Below are 15,949 nucleotides of genomic sequence, written 5' to 3' on the forward strand. Positions count from 1 at the left end.
AAGAGAGAGAATCTCCAGGAGCGCACCCCCCATCCCAGCACAGAGCCCGGTGTGGGGCTCCAACTCATGACCCTGAGATTGTGGCCTGAGCTGAAACCAAGACACCGAGGCTTCACTGACTGAGCCATGCAGGCGCCCCTGTTCCTCTTTCAATTTTAGGCCAGGCCAGGGTCATCCTTGTACACAATCCTGTTCCAAACCTCTCCCTCCTTCCTGCCCCCAGATATGCAAACTGTCTTCCTACGCATCAGTCCTTCCGTAATTCAGGAGAGTGAGACCATGAACTTCAGGAGGCTTCCGGGGCCCAGCAGCCCCATTGCTGAGAACTTTGTCACTGCTGTGAAGCCTCGCCATCTTTGAGGACACTGTGTTGGGGTCCGAATCAGTCTGAAACAGGTCTCTACGAGGTGACGTGAGCTGTCACTAGGATTCAAGCGAGAGCTGGACGCTAGGGCGAGCTGCCCAGCACCCGGTCAGCTTCGCACGTGGGAGAACACCCTTCCCGGAGCTCCTGCTCCTGCTCCAGGGGCGGAGGGAAGCACCTGCAGGAAGGGATGGCCTGTGCCCCCTGCCCCAGGCCTGGAGAGCATTGGCTGCCCTTGCTAGCTTCAGGGTCTAAGCCTCTTTCTTTGTAAATCACCACTTCCCATCCTCCACCCCCACATACATTTTAGGCAAAATCGGGATACTGTATAGACGACATCCCTGTCTCCCCAACCCCATTTCACTTTGCAGAGGTGAGAGTGGAAATCTGACTCCGGGGGCACAGCCCGCACAACCCGCAAAGCCTTCTCTGGTAGCAGGAGCCACGTCCCGGTCCCATCCCCCCACGGCCCTTGTCTCCTCACGGGCGATCCCACAGCTCCGGCAGCTTTGGGTGGGAGCTGTGACGATAGGACAGGGCGCTGTCACCCTCCCTAATTAGCCAGGCAGCAAGGCTGCTCTACTATCCCCAGCTGACAGCGCTCTCGAGCCTAATGAATTAGTCACGCCACCAAAGTGTAATTGGCTGTCACATTCGAAATAGGTCATTCACGCTAAGGCTGCTGGAGGTGAAGATTTCACCAGCCAAGCCAAGGGCTTTGGTTGAAGCAAATCTCCAGAGAAAGGGGCTTCTCCAAGCAATCCCCCATTAAATATCTTTCATCGAATCCCAGTTGTTTTCATTAGCGGCGGCAAGAAGGGTCTGGAACAGCTGTCTGCTGGCTCCGGTGTGTGTGTGTGTGTCGGGGGGGTAGTGGGACGGAAGGCTTTGTTCAGCCTCTTCCTTCACTGACCCTTCCTCAACGAGCCTCAGGGGGCTCCTCGAGGAAGAGAAATGTGAACACGTGCTCTCGTTTGTCCTCTGCACCCAAGACCCTGGCCAAGTCAGAATTAGGAACGCGTCCCGCGAGCAGCAGCAGGTTTCGGAAGCGCGAGTGCACCCAGGCCTCTGGGAAGAGTGCCTCTCTGCCCTGGGAGCCACGTTCAAAGAGGAATTCAAGGTCAACAGCTGTGACTGAGTGCCCCTGCATTTCATGTCCTAATTCACAGACATTCGACCCTCTTCACTGCTCAGAATACACTTGCCCTCTCGTCGGCAAAGATGTATTATTCAACTCAAGTGCTTGCTGGGATACAAATATTTGACCGGCTATTTTAGGGTTTGGAGACTTCCTCGCATGTTCATCTGTTCTTTTAATGGTTTTCGAGGATACCCAAGGTGCTCTTACGGAGGAAGAACAGTTTTCCCAGGATTAGAATAAAAAGAGAAGTGACTGAAGGCGTCGCTTGGGGGATTTGAGTTAAAATCAAAGCGAATGCACGGATTGCTAGCTCTTGATGTTAAATGGATGTGGGACTGGGAAAAGCTGATAAAGCTCCTTGGGGAAGGGAAAGAAGGGAGGGAGTTTAGCAATGAGATTGACCCTTGCCCGCCTTCTGTTTAGGAAGATAGACCGACAGCCTCTGGAGGTCTCTTGCAGCAGAGAGTCTATGGCTGTAGAGCCTTGAAGCAGAAGGTCAAGAAACGCGAGCATTTTCACCGGGTGAGCAGAGCACGTAACTCAGGAGGCCCCGTGTCGATGGGAGTCACGCTCTTCCACGACTATCAGACGTGTCATAATGCTGCTTCCAACGACATCGAGGTGTCACCTTGCGAGACGCCTGCCCTGCTCCTCCAGGGACCCCCCCCCCACCGCCCCCCGATCTTTCCCTTTAGTCTGCCCTGCAGTCTCGAGTGCCCGGTTTTATGAACAGCCCGTCTAAGTCATACAGTCCAATCCCCACAAGCTAGAGCTGCATCCGTGCATAATTTCCACTGATGTATGTGCCACAGATGGTTCCCACGTGCCCACTGCTGTGGCTGCTCGGAGTGGGACTCCATGAAGTCAGCCACTGTGTGCACCTATCCTACAAACGTAGCGGTCTGAACCGGACTCCTGATTCCCTGTCATGGCCACACGCCTCTCCACCGCCAACCCCCACCTCCAGCAGCCCTCCTCTTCTCAGTAAAGAGCCATGTAGGCCTTCTAGATGCTTGGACCGAAGCATCTAGATGCTTGGAACAAAGATTTATCCTTGGCAACTCGCCCCACCCCACCCCTTACTTCCGAGTTAACAGTGTCAGGCCTGGGAAGGGTCTCATCCACTTTCTCCTGGAACAGCAAGTCTCCCAAATGACCTCCCTGCCTTTGCCCTACATGCCCCCCCACAACTTCACTTTCAAGACAACAATCAGAATCATCCTTTATGAAAGGCAAAGCAGGTTATGTCACTGTGCTCAACACCCACCAGGGTCTTCCCATCACCCAGGGAACAAAACCTCAAATCCTTACCATGGTCTGTAGGGCTTTGTAAGGACTGGACCCTGCCCCCCCAAAACCTCTTGGTTCTCATCATGCACCCCTCTTTGCTTGCACACACCAGCCTCTGGCTCTTCCTGGAACCTTCTCCCCAGAAGTCCAGGTCAGACCTACAGCACCAGCAAGAGTCTGGCTATGTATCAGCAAAATCTTCTCCAGCCGCCATGTTCTATCTTCTCCCCCTGCACTTTTCTCCCAAACCCGTCCTTCCATCAGACACAGCCTGTTCTTTCTTGTCTACTGTCTGTCCCCCTCCAAGGCAACAGAACTTCACAAGGGGAAGGGCCGTGTGGCAGTCACCTCAGGTCCCAGGAACTGAATAGAATCGAACCGAACACATAGTAGACATTCAATAAGTATTCTTTTCTTTCCTTTCTTTCTTTCCTTATCCTTCCTTCCTTTCTTAAGATTCTATCTATTTGAGAGTGAGAGAGAGTGGGAGAGCACAAACTGGCAGAGGCAGAAGAAGGAGACTCTCCACTGAGCAGGGAGCCCAGTTCGGGGCTGAGATCATGAGATCCTGAGATCATGACCTGAGCTGAAGGCAGAGGCTTAACCAATGGAGCCACCCATTATGCCCCAATAAGTATTCTTTAAATGAGAGATAAAGTAAATCTCATATCCTTAAATAGTTCATAAGCTCCTGAAGTGGCTCTTTTCTGATGATTCTACTTCTTTCTAGAGGAGCCCCAGTAAGTGCTCATCTCAAAACAGTTATGCGACGATTCTAAAAACTGATTCCCAGCCAGGCAGAAAGTGGTCAGCAGGGTTCCCATCCCTAACTCTTACGCGTTCTGTTACGAAGAACAGTCTTTCTAGGATTGTGTTGGCTAAGTCCAGCCACAGTCACAATCAGCCAATTTCTATCTCTCATGGAAATTCAGTTCCCTCCTGTGACATGTATATGGTTCGAGAAAAAGTAACTATTGTGCAGACTTTCAGGAACTGCCTCGTACTTTCTGTTTTCTGTTTGTCTAAGTGTAGTTATTCCTAACTCTTTTTTTTTTTTAATGTGGAAATATGTGTGTGTGTGTATACATATATGTATGCATAAGAATGACCACTTTAATAAATCTTGGGTATAGTTCAGAGGGTTAAATCCATGTTGCTCTCTTCATCTTGCAAAACTAAGACTCTACTCTTAAACAACAATCCTCATCCCCCCTCTTCCCAAGCCTTCTTTCTGTTTTCTATTTCCAGACATTTGACTACTTCAGCTACTTCGTATAAGTGGAATCATACAGTATTGGGGGATGTTTTTGTTTCCTTTTCGTAACTGACTTCTTTCACCGAGTTTAATGACCTCCCGTCCCTCCGTGTCATGGCAAGTGTCAGAATTTCCTCCTTTCTTCCCGACTGAAGAATATTCCAGTGTATGCAGGGGCCACATTTCGCTTGCCTGTTTGGCCATCGGTGGGCAACTGGGTTGCTTTGCCCCTTCTGACTGTTGTGAATGATGCTGCTGTAAACTCGGCTGTACAAGTATCTCTTCAAGACCCTGCTTTCGATTCTTCTGAGTAGATACCCAGAAGCGGAATTTCTGGATCATATGACAGTTCTCTATTTTTCATTCCTGAGGAGCCGTCACACTGTTTTCCAGAGTGGCTGCACCATTTTACATTCTCACCAACAGCGGACAATAGCTCCCTGACTCCTTTTGACAACAGATATTTCCCCCTCCAGCAAGTTAAAACCACTCAGAGATGCCCAATAGAGCTAAACATTCCTGCTGTTTCTAACGCTTAGCAACCAGGAGCCAAGCGGCCCCCACTGTGTGTCAGTGTGTGTGGAGCGGTGCTTTTCACTCACTCCTTCGTGCCTGTTTTGAAAAGGCTTCCTTGTCCTCGAATTGACACGCAGGCTAAGTGGACATGCCCTGGTCTGCACTGCAGGCAAAGGGCAGTGGGCAAGAGTCAGCTCTGTCTTGGGGTGGTCGGAGCTCTGCTAATCCCACATAATCTCATACAAGGGTGATGTGTTTCCATGTGTGGTTTCTCTGGGTGATTCCCCCTGAGGCCTGCCACAGTCACCCCACAGTGAATGGGGAGACTTGGGGTGATGTGTGTGGAAGAGCTGAGAAGAAGACTAGAGTCAGGCTCACACATCCCTGGTTCCTTCCCATGAGTTTCCAAGGACTTCAGAGCGTGGACACCTGTCAACCCAAAGAGACAAATGGAGAGGAAAATTCCTGGAGCTGACGCAGAGATGTGAGGGGAGAAAGGACTCTGGACACCTGTGTGCCCTCGTTCAGCTCATTCACTGCTGGGCTGGGGGTCCCTAGTCCCACTCTGTCTCCCTCTTAAATGACGTGGCCTTCCTTGTCCGGCCTCCCCAGCCCAGTGCTCTCTGCTCTGTCTTTAGTTTTGTCTTGGACCACGGATTTTCCTCATCCTTCCTGTTCGTATTACACAGCAGTGTCATATGGCGACGTGTGTTCTCTCTCTCTCTCTCTCTCTCTCTCTTTTTGCTGCATAGAAAAAAAATGTATTCACTTTAGGAACATGAAAGGATGAAAAGACTGAAGGGTAATAAAGCTTATCCATTTGGGGTGCCCTCAAGGGGCTGTTTTATCAGGCTTGGTAGTTCGGAAAAGTATCTGTAGTCGCAAAGAAAACCCTAAGTGGGTGACATGAATTCTCTTAAAATGAGTAATTTAAAACAATAAGAGGGAAAAGGGTGATAAATGTTCTCTTAAATGGGGACTTAACAAGACTCTCCCAGCAGCTGGGAAAAGGGGAGGAGCTGGAGGGAGATACGGTTAAGAAACTCCCAATGACCTCAAGAGGCAAAATGATTTGGAATTTGATAATGTAGTCCTGAGGTCAGCAGACTTTCTCTAGAAAGAGCCGGACAGCAAATATTTTAGGCTTTGTGGTCCAAGAGGCAAAAACAAAGAAATTACATTGATACCTCCATATAACAAGAGAGAAAATAAACTTTCACCTATTTTGACTGACAAAATTTAAAATATAATCAAGCACTTTCTCTTTTTCAGTGATCCTGGTCAGCTTGGGAGAAGGATCGAATCCTTTTTCTTTGGGAGAACACTTTGCATAGTTGGTGTTCAAGGTTTACTGTTCTCCATCACCAAGTCAATTGCAAATGTTCACCTGTAAAAACCACTCCCATCTTGCAGGCTATGAACAAAAACAGGTTGCAGGCTGGGATTGGCCCACGGGCCGTGATTTGCTGACAACTCCTGGCTAGGTCAAGAGAGGGCAGAGGGCCACTGACTCACAGCCTGCCCTTCTCAGCAGTGCCTGGGAGATTGTAAAAGCTGGAGTGGCATCACCGTTAGGACACACAGGGCTTTTTACATCCTCTGCCCTATAGCCCGCGTTGTAAATAACCAGAAGTTATATTGTCTTTTCTCATACAAATGGCGATGGTCCTAACCCACCACCATCCATTGTGTCTCCAGGAGAGGGGACGATTTGGGTTAATCCATTGGCACTCACCCCTGCCACAGCTGGTACAGCTTCTAACCTAACTGACCAGTTACGTGCATCGGTCACAACTCCCATGGAGTGGGACTCTACCAAAATGTGTTGATTCGCTCCCAGAAGGTCAATCCCATCCACTTGTTCCCTGCCCCACGCAGGACTACTATTAAGCAACTGAGCTACTGCTTGTCTTCCTGTATGTGTGTGCATGATCATATATTTACAAAAATGTATACACAAATAGATAACCACAATTTCCTCCAGGAGGTTTCTATCATTGAAAATGTTTTAAGAAGCAGTGGAAGTAAAAACCAAACAGAACACCAGGAGAGAGGACGTTTGTTGTCGAAGCTTCGTTTACAATCCTAACTGGTGTCCTAAAATATTGTGACATGTGTATAATTCAAATTTCAATGGGGGTTATCTTTAAATTAGAAATGTTTTAACAGCTATAGAAAGCTTAGCCTTTCTCAGGGAGAAAGATGGGGGAGGCAGTAACTGTGGTATGTTTACTGTAAGTAAGTATTTACCCAGGAAATAGGGACTGTAGGTCGTTATAGATGCTGTTAGAGAGGTGATTCCTGACCTCCAGAATTCCTGACCAAGGCGAGGGGACTCTCTCCACAAGAAAACTGCCTTAGCGTATATGACTCTTCAATACTCAAATTAATTTTCAGAGGGAGACCAGATTGGTGAACCATAAAAAATGGGTAGGAAATCACATACTTATTTTGTGCAAAATGATGAGGTTATTCTGAGCCCTGCCTTGGTCACATGGTGGACATCAGAGAGAAAAGCCAGGCTTTTTAATTTGTGAGCCAGAAACACCTTTATATTCCCAGGAAAGCATGTGGAATGAGCAGTCTAGATAACTCTGTTCTCATCAGCTTGTGTCTTTGTTGGTCACAGATCAAGAGGAAGAAAGGGTAATTGCATAGACTGGGGAGGCTGAGGCAGCTGAGAAAATCAGTTTGATAATAACTGACATTTACATAGTAGGCCCTTAATGGTTTTCCACTACCTCAACATTATCTCCTTTAACTTCACAGAAATTTTCTCAGGAGGCGACCACCACCACCACCATCACCGCCATGACCACCACCATGATCACCACCACCATGATCACCATCATCATCACCAAGACCGCCACCATGACCACCAAGATCATCACCACCACCACGACCACCACTGCCATGACCTCTCATCATCACTAAGACCATGACAACCACCATGACCATTGTGACCACCACCATCATCACCATCACCACCACCATCACCACCATGACCTTCACCACCACCATGACCACCATCACCACCACATGACCCCATCATCATCGCTATCACCATTACCACCACCACCCCAACATCATTATCACCATAATTGTCATCATCCCCACATGAAAGAAGGAAATGAAGCTTCTGAGGGGTTAGGTAACTTTCCTAAAGTCAAACTATGAATAAATTGAAATTGATCTTTTGAGTCCAAATATTATGCTCATTCTACTATACTACCTTCCCTCAGTTTGGAAGTCTGAATGGTAACAATCGAAGATTTAGAAACAATGGTAGCTCTAGAATTTTTGTAAGCGAAGTACTTGGTATAGCAACAAGGCTGGAGAAGGGGTCTGGCCCTTTGCTAGGAGCTGTTTGCATACAACTTTGTACACAGAATGCAGATCATTTAAAATAGCTGTGTTTTCTGAAAAAGCTTTTTTTTATTATCATGTTTTCTATTAAAAGTTAAAATTCTAACTTATGTTTCAGTTTTTAGGGATACTAATGGAGATGAACCAGGGGCTGAAGTCTGCCCCACCCCAAAGACATCCTTGGTAACCCTCAGTGTATAAACCAGAAATTGAAGAAGAGTTTGTTTTTCCTAATATTTCATCACATAATTTATCTGAAAGTGGTTAAAAGTGTCTTCCACAAATCACATCTGCATATCTGATGCTCTGACATACTTTTCTTCACATACCATTCTAATCAGTTTGTTGTGCTGATATAAATAGGAAGAAAAATCCCACCGTGGAAAATATTTTCATTTTTACTCCCTCTCAGAGTTTCCTGAATGCCAATTTATAGAGGAAAAAACAAATCTATTCAACTGCTCAACCAGCTGACTCCACTTGTGATCTGGAAGTCAAGGTATTCGCTTCCCGTTTTTAGCTCATTACATCTTACACTGAATGGATGGTTTAGAATGAAGCTGAGAGGGAGAAGGGTCCAGCTGGTTTTCCGCTGTTGCTGTTTGAGTGGCCTAGTATACTGAGACTTTTAACCCCCGATGATCCAAAGACTAGGAAGGAAAACATTACACTGAAAAGACAGCACCATAATCTCATCACTGCAGAAGGCAGCAACCTGCTCTTTCATTTAGAAATGTTTATTTCCTAGGGCTACACCTCATTATTCAGCAGAAGGTGAAATACCAGAACTTTTTCTGTTTGATAGGTTATCTATTACTGACAATCTTTATAAAGGCGACACAGTGTCTTCTTCCTCTCTCAAATTCTTACTCTGTATCCATCAATGACCTTTCTGGGTCTTCTGCCTGAAGCATTTGCTCAGGGAGGTAAAGCATGGAAAAGTGTAACATGTGGAAAGTTCACATGAGAGTGATGGTAATATGAATTATTTTTGTCTTCCGGAGTAAAACTGGCCATTATACCCGCCTTTTGCTATCCCAGCATAGGTCAAAATCTTTCTCTTAAAAATATCTAAAAATGATCAAAAAGATTGTTTTTTCCCTGGAAGGGAAATTCTAGATGCCCTATGAGATACATTAAATGACCTGGTATGTCTACCAGCAAGGACTGAACACTTCACATTCTCATCCGATCCCTCCCTCGCTCCAGGGCTGACGCCTGCTGGGGAATCCTCCCTTTCCTGGTCATCCAGGCTCATTCACACCTCAGGCTCCCCAGAAGCCAGGCGCCAGGATACTCTGGAACATACGGAGTACGTACAATAGCCCACCAGCACCTGGGTGCCTGGGTGGCTCAGTCAGTTAAGCATATGCCCTCAGTTCGGGTTTGATCCCAGCGCCCCACATGGGAATCCCTGTTCAGCAAGGAGTCTGCTTCTCCCTGTGCCCCTCCCCCCTCATTCGCATGCTCATGCTCTCTATCTCTTTCGAATAAATAAAATCTTAAAAAAAAAAAAAAATCCCACCAGCACCTGCATTTTGGGTTTCACTTTCTTCTCTCCATTTCACTTGCCAGGACCAGTCACTATTTTTTTTTTTTTTAAATTCCTCCCTAACTCTTCTCTGTCCTTCTTCTGGTAGTGGAAATAGTCATTTCCATTTGGCTCAGCTAATACATTTTTCTTCTTTAAAATCTCTTCTGAAACCCACTGAATCACAAACATCGCTGTTGAACGTCGCAGCTGTTTGGCAAACAATCAATAGGCAAAATTTAGCCGTCCAAAAATAAATGAGAAGTTGAAGAAGCTGACACTTGCTGAGCACACTAGAACACGTGAGGGGCCGTCCGCTGGGGAAACCACAGCTCTAACACATACGCTGACTTGAGTAAGCGAAGTGACTTCCATCAAGGGGGAGGGGAAGGCTACCAGTTTCTCTGTTTTGGTCATAACAACCATACACTTCTTTTGCTTAAAAACATTTTTTTTTTTTTGGACCACACATAAATGGGTGTGCTTATAATTTTCATTCTCATGTCCTATAAAAGACATGCTTGGGTATGTCTTATACCATTCCTAAAAGGACTTGGCTGGCTGCTCATAAAGATATGAGATAAGCATTGAAAATGCTTTATTTGTGCTATTGGGCCCCTTGGCTTTGGCCTGATCTAAATAGGTCACCCTGAGGTCATTGGAGGCCATAAATCGGGGCGGGGGGGCTGGTCAGGGGGGAACTCGTGGTTAAAACAGCCCACATAGCTTTAGTGCAATGTGCTATTTTAGTTTGTGCCCCTGATATGACACCATCTCTTTGGCACCAGCAAAGAAAGCTTCCTAGACATCTATGGGAAGGGAATGTTTTGTAGTCATCTAAGACATAGGTCACAGAGGCATGAATTACTGCCGGGAGGTCTGTGTCTGCTCCATAACCTGAGACAAAGAAGGGAAACCAAGTTCCAAGCAGAGCATTTCTCCAGGACTCCGAGGGGTGAGGTTGATTCAAGCAATCTTGGCAAATCACGAGAGCAAAGAGGGACCAACTGTTCTTAACTCAGGAAACTAGGGCAGCTCTTCCTGCCCATTTTCCAACCCCATTACTTGGGTGCACTTGAGAACCCCAGATATGGATTTTTGGAGAAAGGTCCAACATAGCTAAATACCAATTATTATACTTATAATGTATAAAGTGTACTATGGTCAAATAAAAACTCCAACTCTTCCAAGCCAAGAGGCGTATAATTTTATGCCCTCTCTAAGATTTTATTTATTTATTTGAGAGACAGAGAATGGGTATGAGAGTGAGAGAGAGCACAAGCAGGGGGGAGGGAGAGGGAAAAGCAAGCTCCCCACTGAGCAGGGAGCCTGACATGGGGCTTGATCCCTGGGCCCCAAAGAGCAGACGTTTAAGGATAAGACACTTAAGGCAGATGCTTAACGGACTGAGCCACCCAGGTGCCCCTACATTCCATCTCTTCATATTTTTTCCATAGAGGGTATGACTTAACCTCTGAACTTGTAGGATTTACTGGCTTTGTACATATTCTTAATTTAATCTCTTCTTCTTTTAACTTTGGGAAGGGCACAAGTTCAGGAAACAACAAAATACGCCAGATTAGACTGCATAATTGTTTCCCTATTAAAAAAAAATCTCTTTCTAGGGGCGCCCAAGTGGCTCAGTGGGTTAAAGCCTCTGGCTTCAGTGTGGGTCATGATCCCAGGGTCCTGGAATCGAGCCCCGAATCGGGCTCTCTGCTCCGTGGGGAGCCTGCTTCTTCCTCTCTCTCTGCCTGCCTCTCTGCCCACTTGTGATCTCTGTCTGTCAAGTAAATAAATAAAATCTTTAAAACATTTTTTTTAAAAATCTCTTTCTTGGCTTCATAAGCAGTAGAGACAGAAAGTGAGCATCTCTTCTACTTATAGTTCTCTTTTTTTTCCCTTTGGTAAATCTTTTGCAGTTTTCTTGCTTTCTCTAAACAGAAATTTCTCTTGAATGGGAAAACATGCTAATTTACTTGGCCTGGGGAAATGAGAGAGGTTTGGTTCTAAGCGAGTGGTATTTTGTCCTCAGTGTCTGCTGGTCTGTCCAAGAGCGACGCACAGCTGCTGGTTGAACACTCTCCCTTTTGCCCGTTCATCCACAGCCTGGAGGCGCTCCTCCTTTGGGGAGGTTGAAACAGCGTTCACAGACACAGTGGCCCACGACGCAAATATTTTCTTGCTGTGCTACATTGTACCAGCCCCGGGGAACATTTGAAGGTCCTATGAAAGCTTTGCCGTGTCCTGTGGCCTTTCTAGAAGCAAGGCCTTACAAGGCACGTGAGTCTCCTGGGACTAGAGGAACCCGAGAAATACTCTGCATTCCTAACTGTGAACTCTTGGTGCGTTATTATTCTAACCATTGACTTATGAGAGAGCACTGAGTGGGGCTGAAAATGGGGCAGTAACTTGTGGCTTTGAGAAAAGAAGCAGTTTTAACCGGTGCCAAGGAGTCATTTTCGTCTGCTGAACCAGCGACTGACTGCCCCTGGGCGAACTGTTTCCTCCCACACACGTGCTCTGTTCTGTTCCTGAAAGCTGGCCGAGGGCCTTCGGTGTGCACGACACCGTTTTCTGTTACGAGTCTGATCACCGCCAGAATAGTTCTCGCTATCATTACTCTTACCGTCCATCCAGCTACCTCTACTCACGGACGCCACGCTAGCTGTCAAGAAGGCACAGTGATACGTTTGAAATAATGATGGGAAAAGAGCATCTCATTCCAATGACTAATTGTTCTGTACCTTGGTAATCTGATCAATCAATTTCCCAAGAAAGAATAAAGTCTACCTGAGAGCAACCATGTTCTGGAGAGCCTGATGATGGTGGGGTTATTTGGAAAGCAAACCCAGGGTGCTCTGGGCGTGAGCGACGGGGCGGGGGGAGAAGGGAGAGGGGAGGAAATAAATATCAAGACTTCTGGAGGGTAGGTGGAGCGCTGCTTCTTTCTCTCACTCACCATTTGCAACTCTCTCCTAGAACAAGAACGGAGGGACACACCAGTGCCTCTTAATTCTGTGACCTTAACATTTTCTTTAACCACAGAAAACAATACCCGAAGCAAACAGGATCTCAGAAAGGCAGTTAAAAAAATATTGTGAGCACGACTCATTTTTTTCCCTCCTCAGATCTCTATGTGGTCCATAAACCTAAATGAACTTACATATACTTGTAAGCAAATGGACCTAAATTCTAAATTTGTGTTCCTTTAGGGGGAAAGGGTTCTTTAAAAATGTGTCCATTGCGAGGAAATATGGTTGCCTTAGTAACAAGCTCCTGGGCATTTTCCTTCCATTATGTCAGAGAAGACTCATTGTACCAAAAGCTTTCTGCTCTCCGAGGCGTGTTAAGGGAGCAAAAAGCACGGATGAAACACAGAGCAAGCATGGATTCCTGTAGGTAAATCCAAGCCACCGTGCAGAAAAGATGAAGTAATAGAATGCTGGAGTTTTTAAAATGAAATCTTACAGACTGTGTAATCACCCTCTTGTTCTAGATGAAAGGAGAGGCTCAAAGAGATGACACGACCTGCCCAGGGCCCTACACCACGTGACAACAGGGTCAGTGCTCCATAGACGCTGCCAACACCTTGTCTGATGCGTTTTCACCATCTCCTACCTCTGAACGGTGGTTTACGAAGCTGAAGTTCCGTAAATAAGCCCTATTTTGAATACGTGAGGTTAACCCAGCATGTGGAAAACTCCTGGGCATGACCTTCTATTCCACTGTAGGAACTGGTACTTACTGAGCACTTAACTATGTTGTAGGTATTATTCTAAGCCCTTCCCTGGAACAACATTTAATCACCACACCACCTGGGAGGCTGGCCAGTCCAGTTTATAAGTGAGTAAATTGAGGCACAGAACGATGAACAAATCTGCTCACAGTCACAGCATGATTTAAAGGCAAAGCCTGGGCAATGTTAATTCCATTGCTGAAACGCTCGACTGTCACCCCCAACAGAACTTGTTTAAATGAAGCACCAGCCAGACAGGGCTCGTGGAAAATGACAAATGTGAGCCAGAACTCAGAGAACCCAATAAAAACACACCGTCCGTTGGACTTAAAAGGATTCTTTCGCTCAGCTCTGGAGAGTAAGCTCCAGGAGAAATGCAGCCCAGAAAGTATAAAGCATATCACACGTGAACTGCAGCGCAGATATTACAAACCTGTCGTGAAGGAGATCTGTGTGACCCGACAGGTATTACTGTCCCACACCAGCACTGGGAAAAGAGGGTTTGTGTCGCTAGTTAAGTAACCAGAGCAAGTCGCAAAAGGAGTTTGCGGCACATGAGAATTCCAATCTGCATCTTGTCTGACTCCCTACTTGACTCTTTACCTTGCCCATTAGGTTGAAATAATCCCCTAAATCATCAGGAATGCTCACGGGAAACATCCTACAGGTTCCCCTAGCCTGCATTACTCAGGTCTTAACTCTTCCGAGGGTGGGGCCACAACTAAACCGTAATGTGGCGTATGGGCCTATAGATGGCGCTCTTTGGCACCATCGTCAGACAAAGAATCCCTTTGGGGGTAAGAAATGTGATCTGGGCATTTTGGGAGTTGGGTGAAAAATCACCAGATTGTCCATTCTAAGCTTATCTTCATAGCTGTAAACATTTTTAAGGTCGTGCAGGGAGTTAATATCTCAAGTCAAACTTTGAGTGGCTCTAAATACCTCTCATCAAAGGAAAGCAACAGATTGAGAATTTGGCAAACACCAAGGAGCCCGAATAGGTATTCTTAAACCTGATCTCAGTGATGATAAAACTTCACATTATGATTTTAAACATTTCTGAGGCCAGAACAAAATACTAGAAAGACATCGAAACATTGGTAGTGGGTACAACCTAGATGAGCAGGTTGCAAAGGAGTCTTACTATGCTACAGTCTGCAGTTTTCTTCACTGGGTTTGTATTACTTGAGTGGTCCCTCAAAATTTTGCTAGTGCTCCTTAAAAAACAAAAAAACAAAAAAACAACAACTACTTGATAGAGTTTTCAAAAACTTACCAGCTATGGTTTCTCACGGAAATCAACCTAAGTGATGAGGTCCCTGAGCCCAGCTTCCCATTTATTTAGACAATTTAAGTTCTAGAAAAGTTCTTTTGCCTGTGGTCCCTTCTCATGGGCAGCATTTGACCAAGACATCTGTAGGTTACTAGATTAGCCACAGAAAATCACAGCCGAACCCCAGCCCACAGGTCTGCTTGTGGAAGGACTGCAGAGTAAGAAGAGAAAACTCCACGGTCCCAGTGGGAAGAAAAGGAGGAAGGCATGGAGAGTTGGGCTGCCAAATACCTCCGAGGAAGAGAAAAAGATCCAGACGGAAAGGGAGAAGGGGGAGAGGCAGCTAGTGCCACGGAAAGCAATATGGCGCCACGGAGAACCATCCCTGGCCCATTTGTCCCTCTGTTAACCCTAGCAGCTCTGCTGTGTGCAAAGCACCATGACAGGCTTCCCTTGATGTACTAGACAAGAGAGCACGGAAGGACAAGGGGAATAATCGAGCACTCATTTCCTACCCTAAACATTTATCTAGTCATGACTTAAGAAGAAGATATTTGGAGGAACCATTCAACTCCCTTGTGTCCTGCTTTGCCTTATATTCCCTGGTGCCTAGACTGATGCCCACAACCACCAGGATGCTTTCAAAATACCCACCCCCCTTGGGCAAAGGTTTCAAAGCTAAGCAAAGTCGACCAGAACAGCTTCTGCCAGAAAGACATTTACCTTCACCAAAAATATCATCCTCTTCCTCGCTCAGGAGCTCCTCGGGGTCCAGATACTGCATCTTGGAGAGGGCAGTCCACAGGCCACAGCAAGAAGGTGGCTGCGACAGTCCCCACTGACAACAGTGCTCCCCGGGGGCAGTTTCCTCTCCCAGCGCTGGGCTGGGCTGGGCTGGGCTGGGCTGGGCTGGGGCTGCAGGTTGTGAAAGCCCTTGGGGAGGCAGCTTCCGCCTCCACAGCTTCATTCATACAAATAAGCTCCGGGAGCCTTTCGAAGAGTGAAGAGTGTATTCCACGGGGCTAATTCTTGTCCCAGAGAAGAAAGAATTTGGGGGTAAGGGGGCTGCAGATCAGGTTTGACCTGAACACAGATACCACTATAAAGTCCGAGTGCAATGAATTCTTTCAAAGCTATAGCTTTCAAGATTCTCTTAAAGAGGAAGTCAGACTTTTAACTTTCTTATGAATTTGAACACAGTGGGTAGCATTGGAAAGAAGGGGACCGTTCCCATGCCTCTTATCTGCTTCCATGACCATGTCTCTGAGAGCTCCAACGGTCACTAAGCCACACAGAGGAGGTGTCTGGGGGGAACCGAACTTCTAGCGTGCTTCTAGTTCTTCCTTTTGGCAAACCTCTTGCATTTGAGGAAAAGCTCTACGAATCTTTAAACCAAATTCAGTGCATGTGTAGGTTCTTATGACTCAGCTAATCAATGGCCAAGCAGCAGATAACTTGTTTGGGTCAAACAACT

General features: G+C 46.5%; 1 protein-coding gene across 8 annotated transcripts in view; it reads right to left on the bottom strand.

Moving 5' to 3' along the window:
• The window catches only part of RIPOR2 (RHO family interacting cell polarization regulator 2), a 213,623-nt gene that overhangs the window by 94,456 nt on the left and 103,218 nt on the right, over positions 1–15,949 (bottom strand). For 4 of the 8 annotated variants that reach the window (XR_006608137.1, XM_004761238.3, XM_045085123.1 and 1 more), the window contains exon 1: positions 15,199–15,371. The exons of 1 other annotated variant lie outside the window; for it this stretch is intronic. Coding sequence is in view for 6 of the 7 variants with exons in the window: in XM_004761238.3 (XP_004761295.1) it covers positions 15,199–15,259 (61 nt within the window). In the remaining variant the exon portion in view is untranslated. Of the gene's footprint in view, positions 1–15,198; positions 15,374–15,949 lie in introns of those variants that run through there. 3 more of the 8 variants (XM_045085120.1, XM_045085122.1, XM_004761237.3) reach the window with 2 other exon arrangements.

Source organism: Mustela putorius, unplaced genomic scaffold, assembly GCF_011764305.1.
Source record: "Mustela putorius furo isolate JIRA1106 unplaced genomic scaffold, ASM1176430v1.1 tig00000831_pilon_pilon_pilon, whole genome shotgun sequence".
NCBI lineage: Eukaryota > Metazoa > Chordata > Mammalia > Carnivora > Mustelidae > Mustela > Mustela putorius.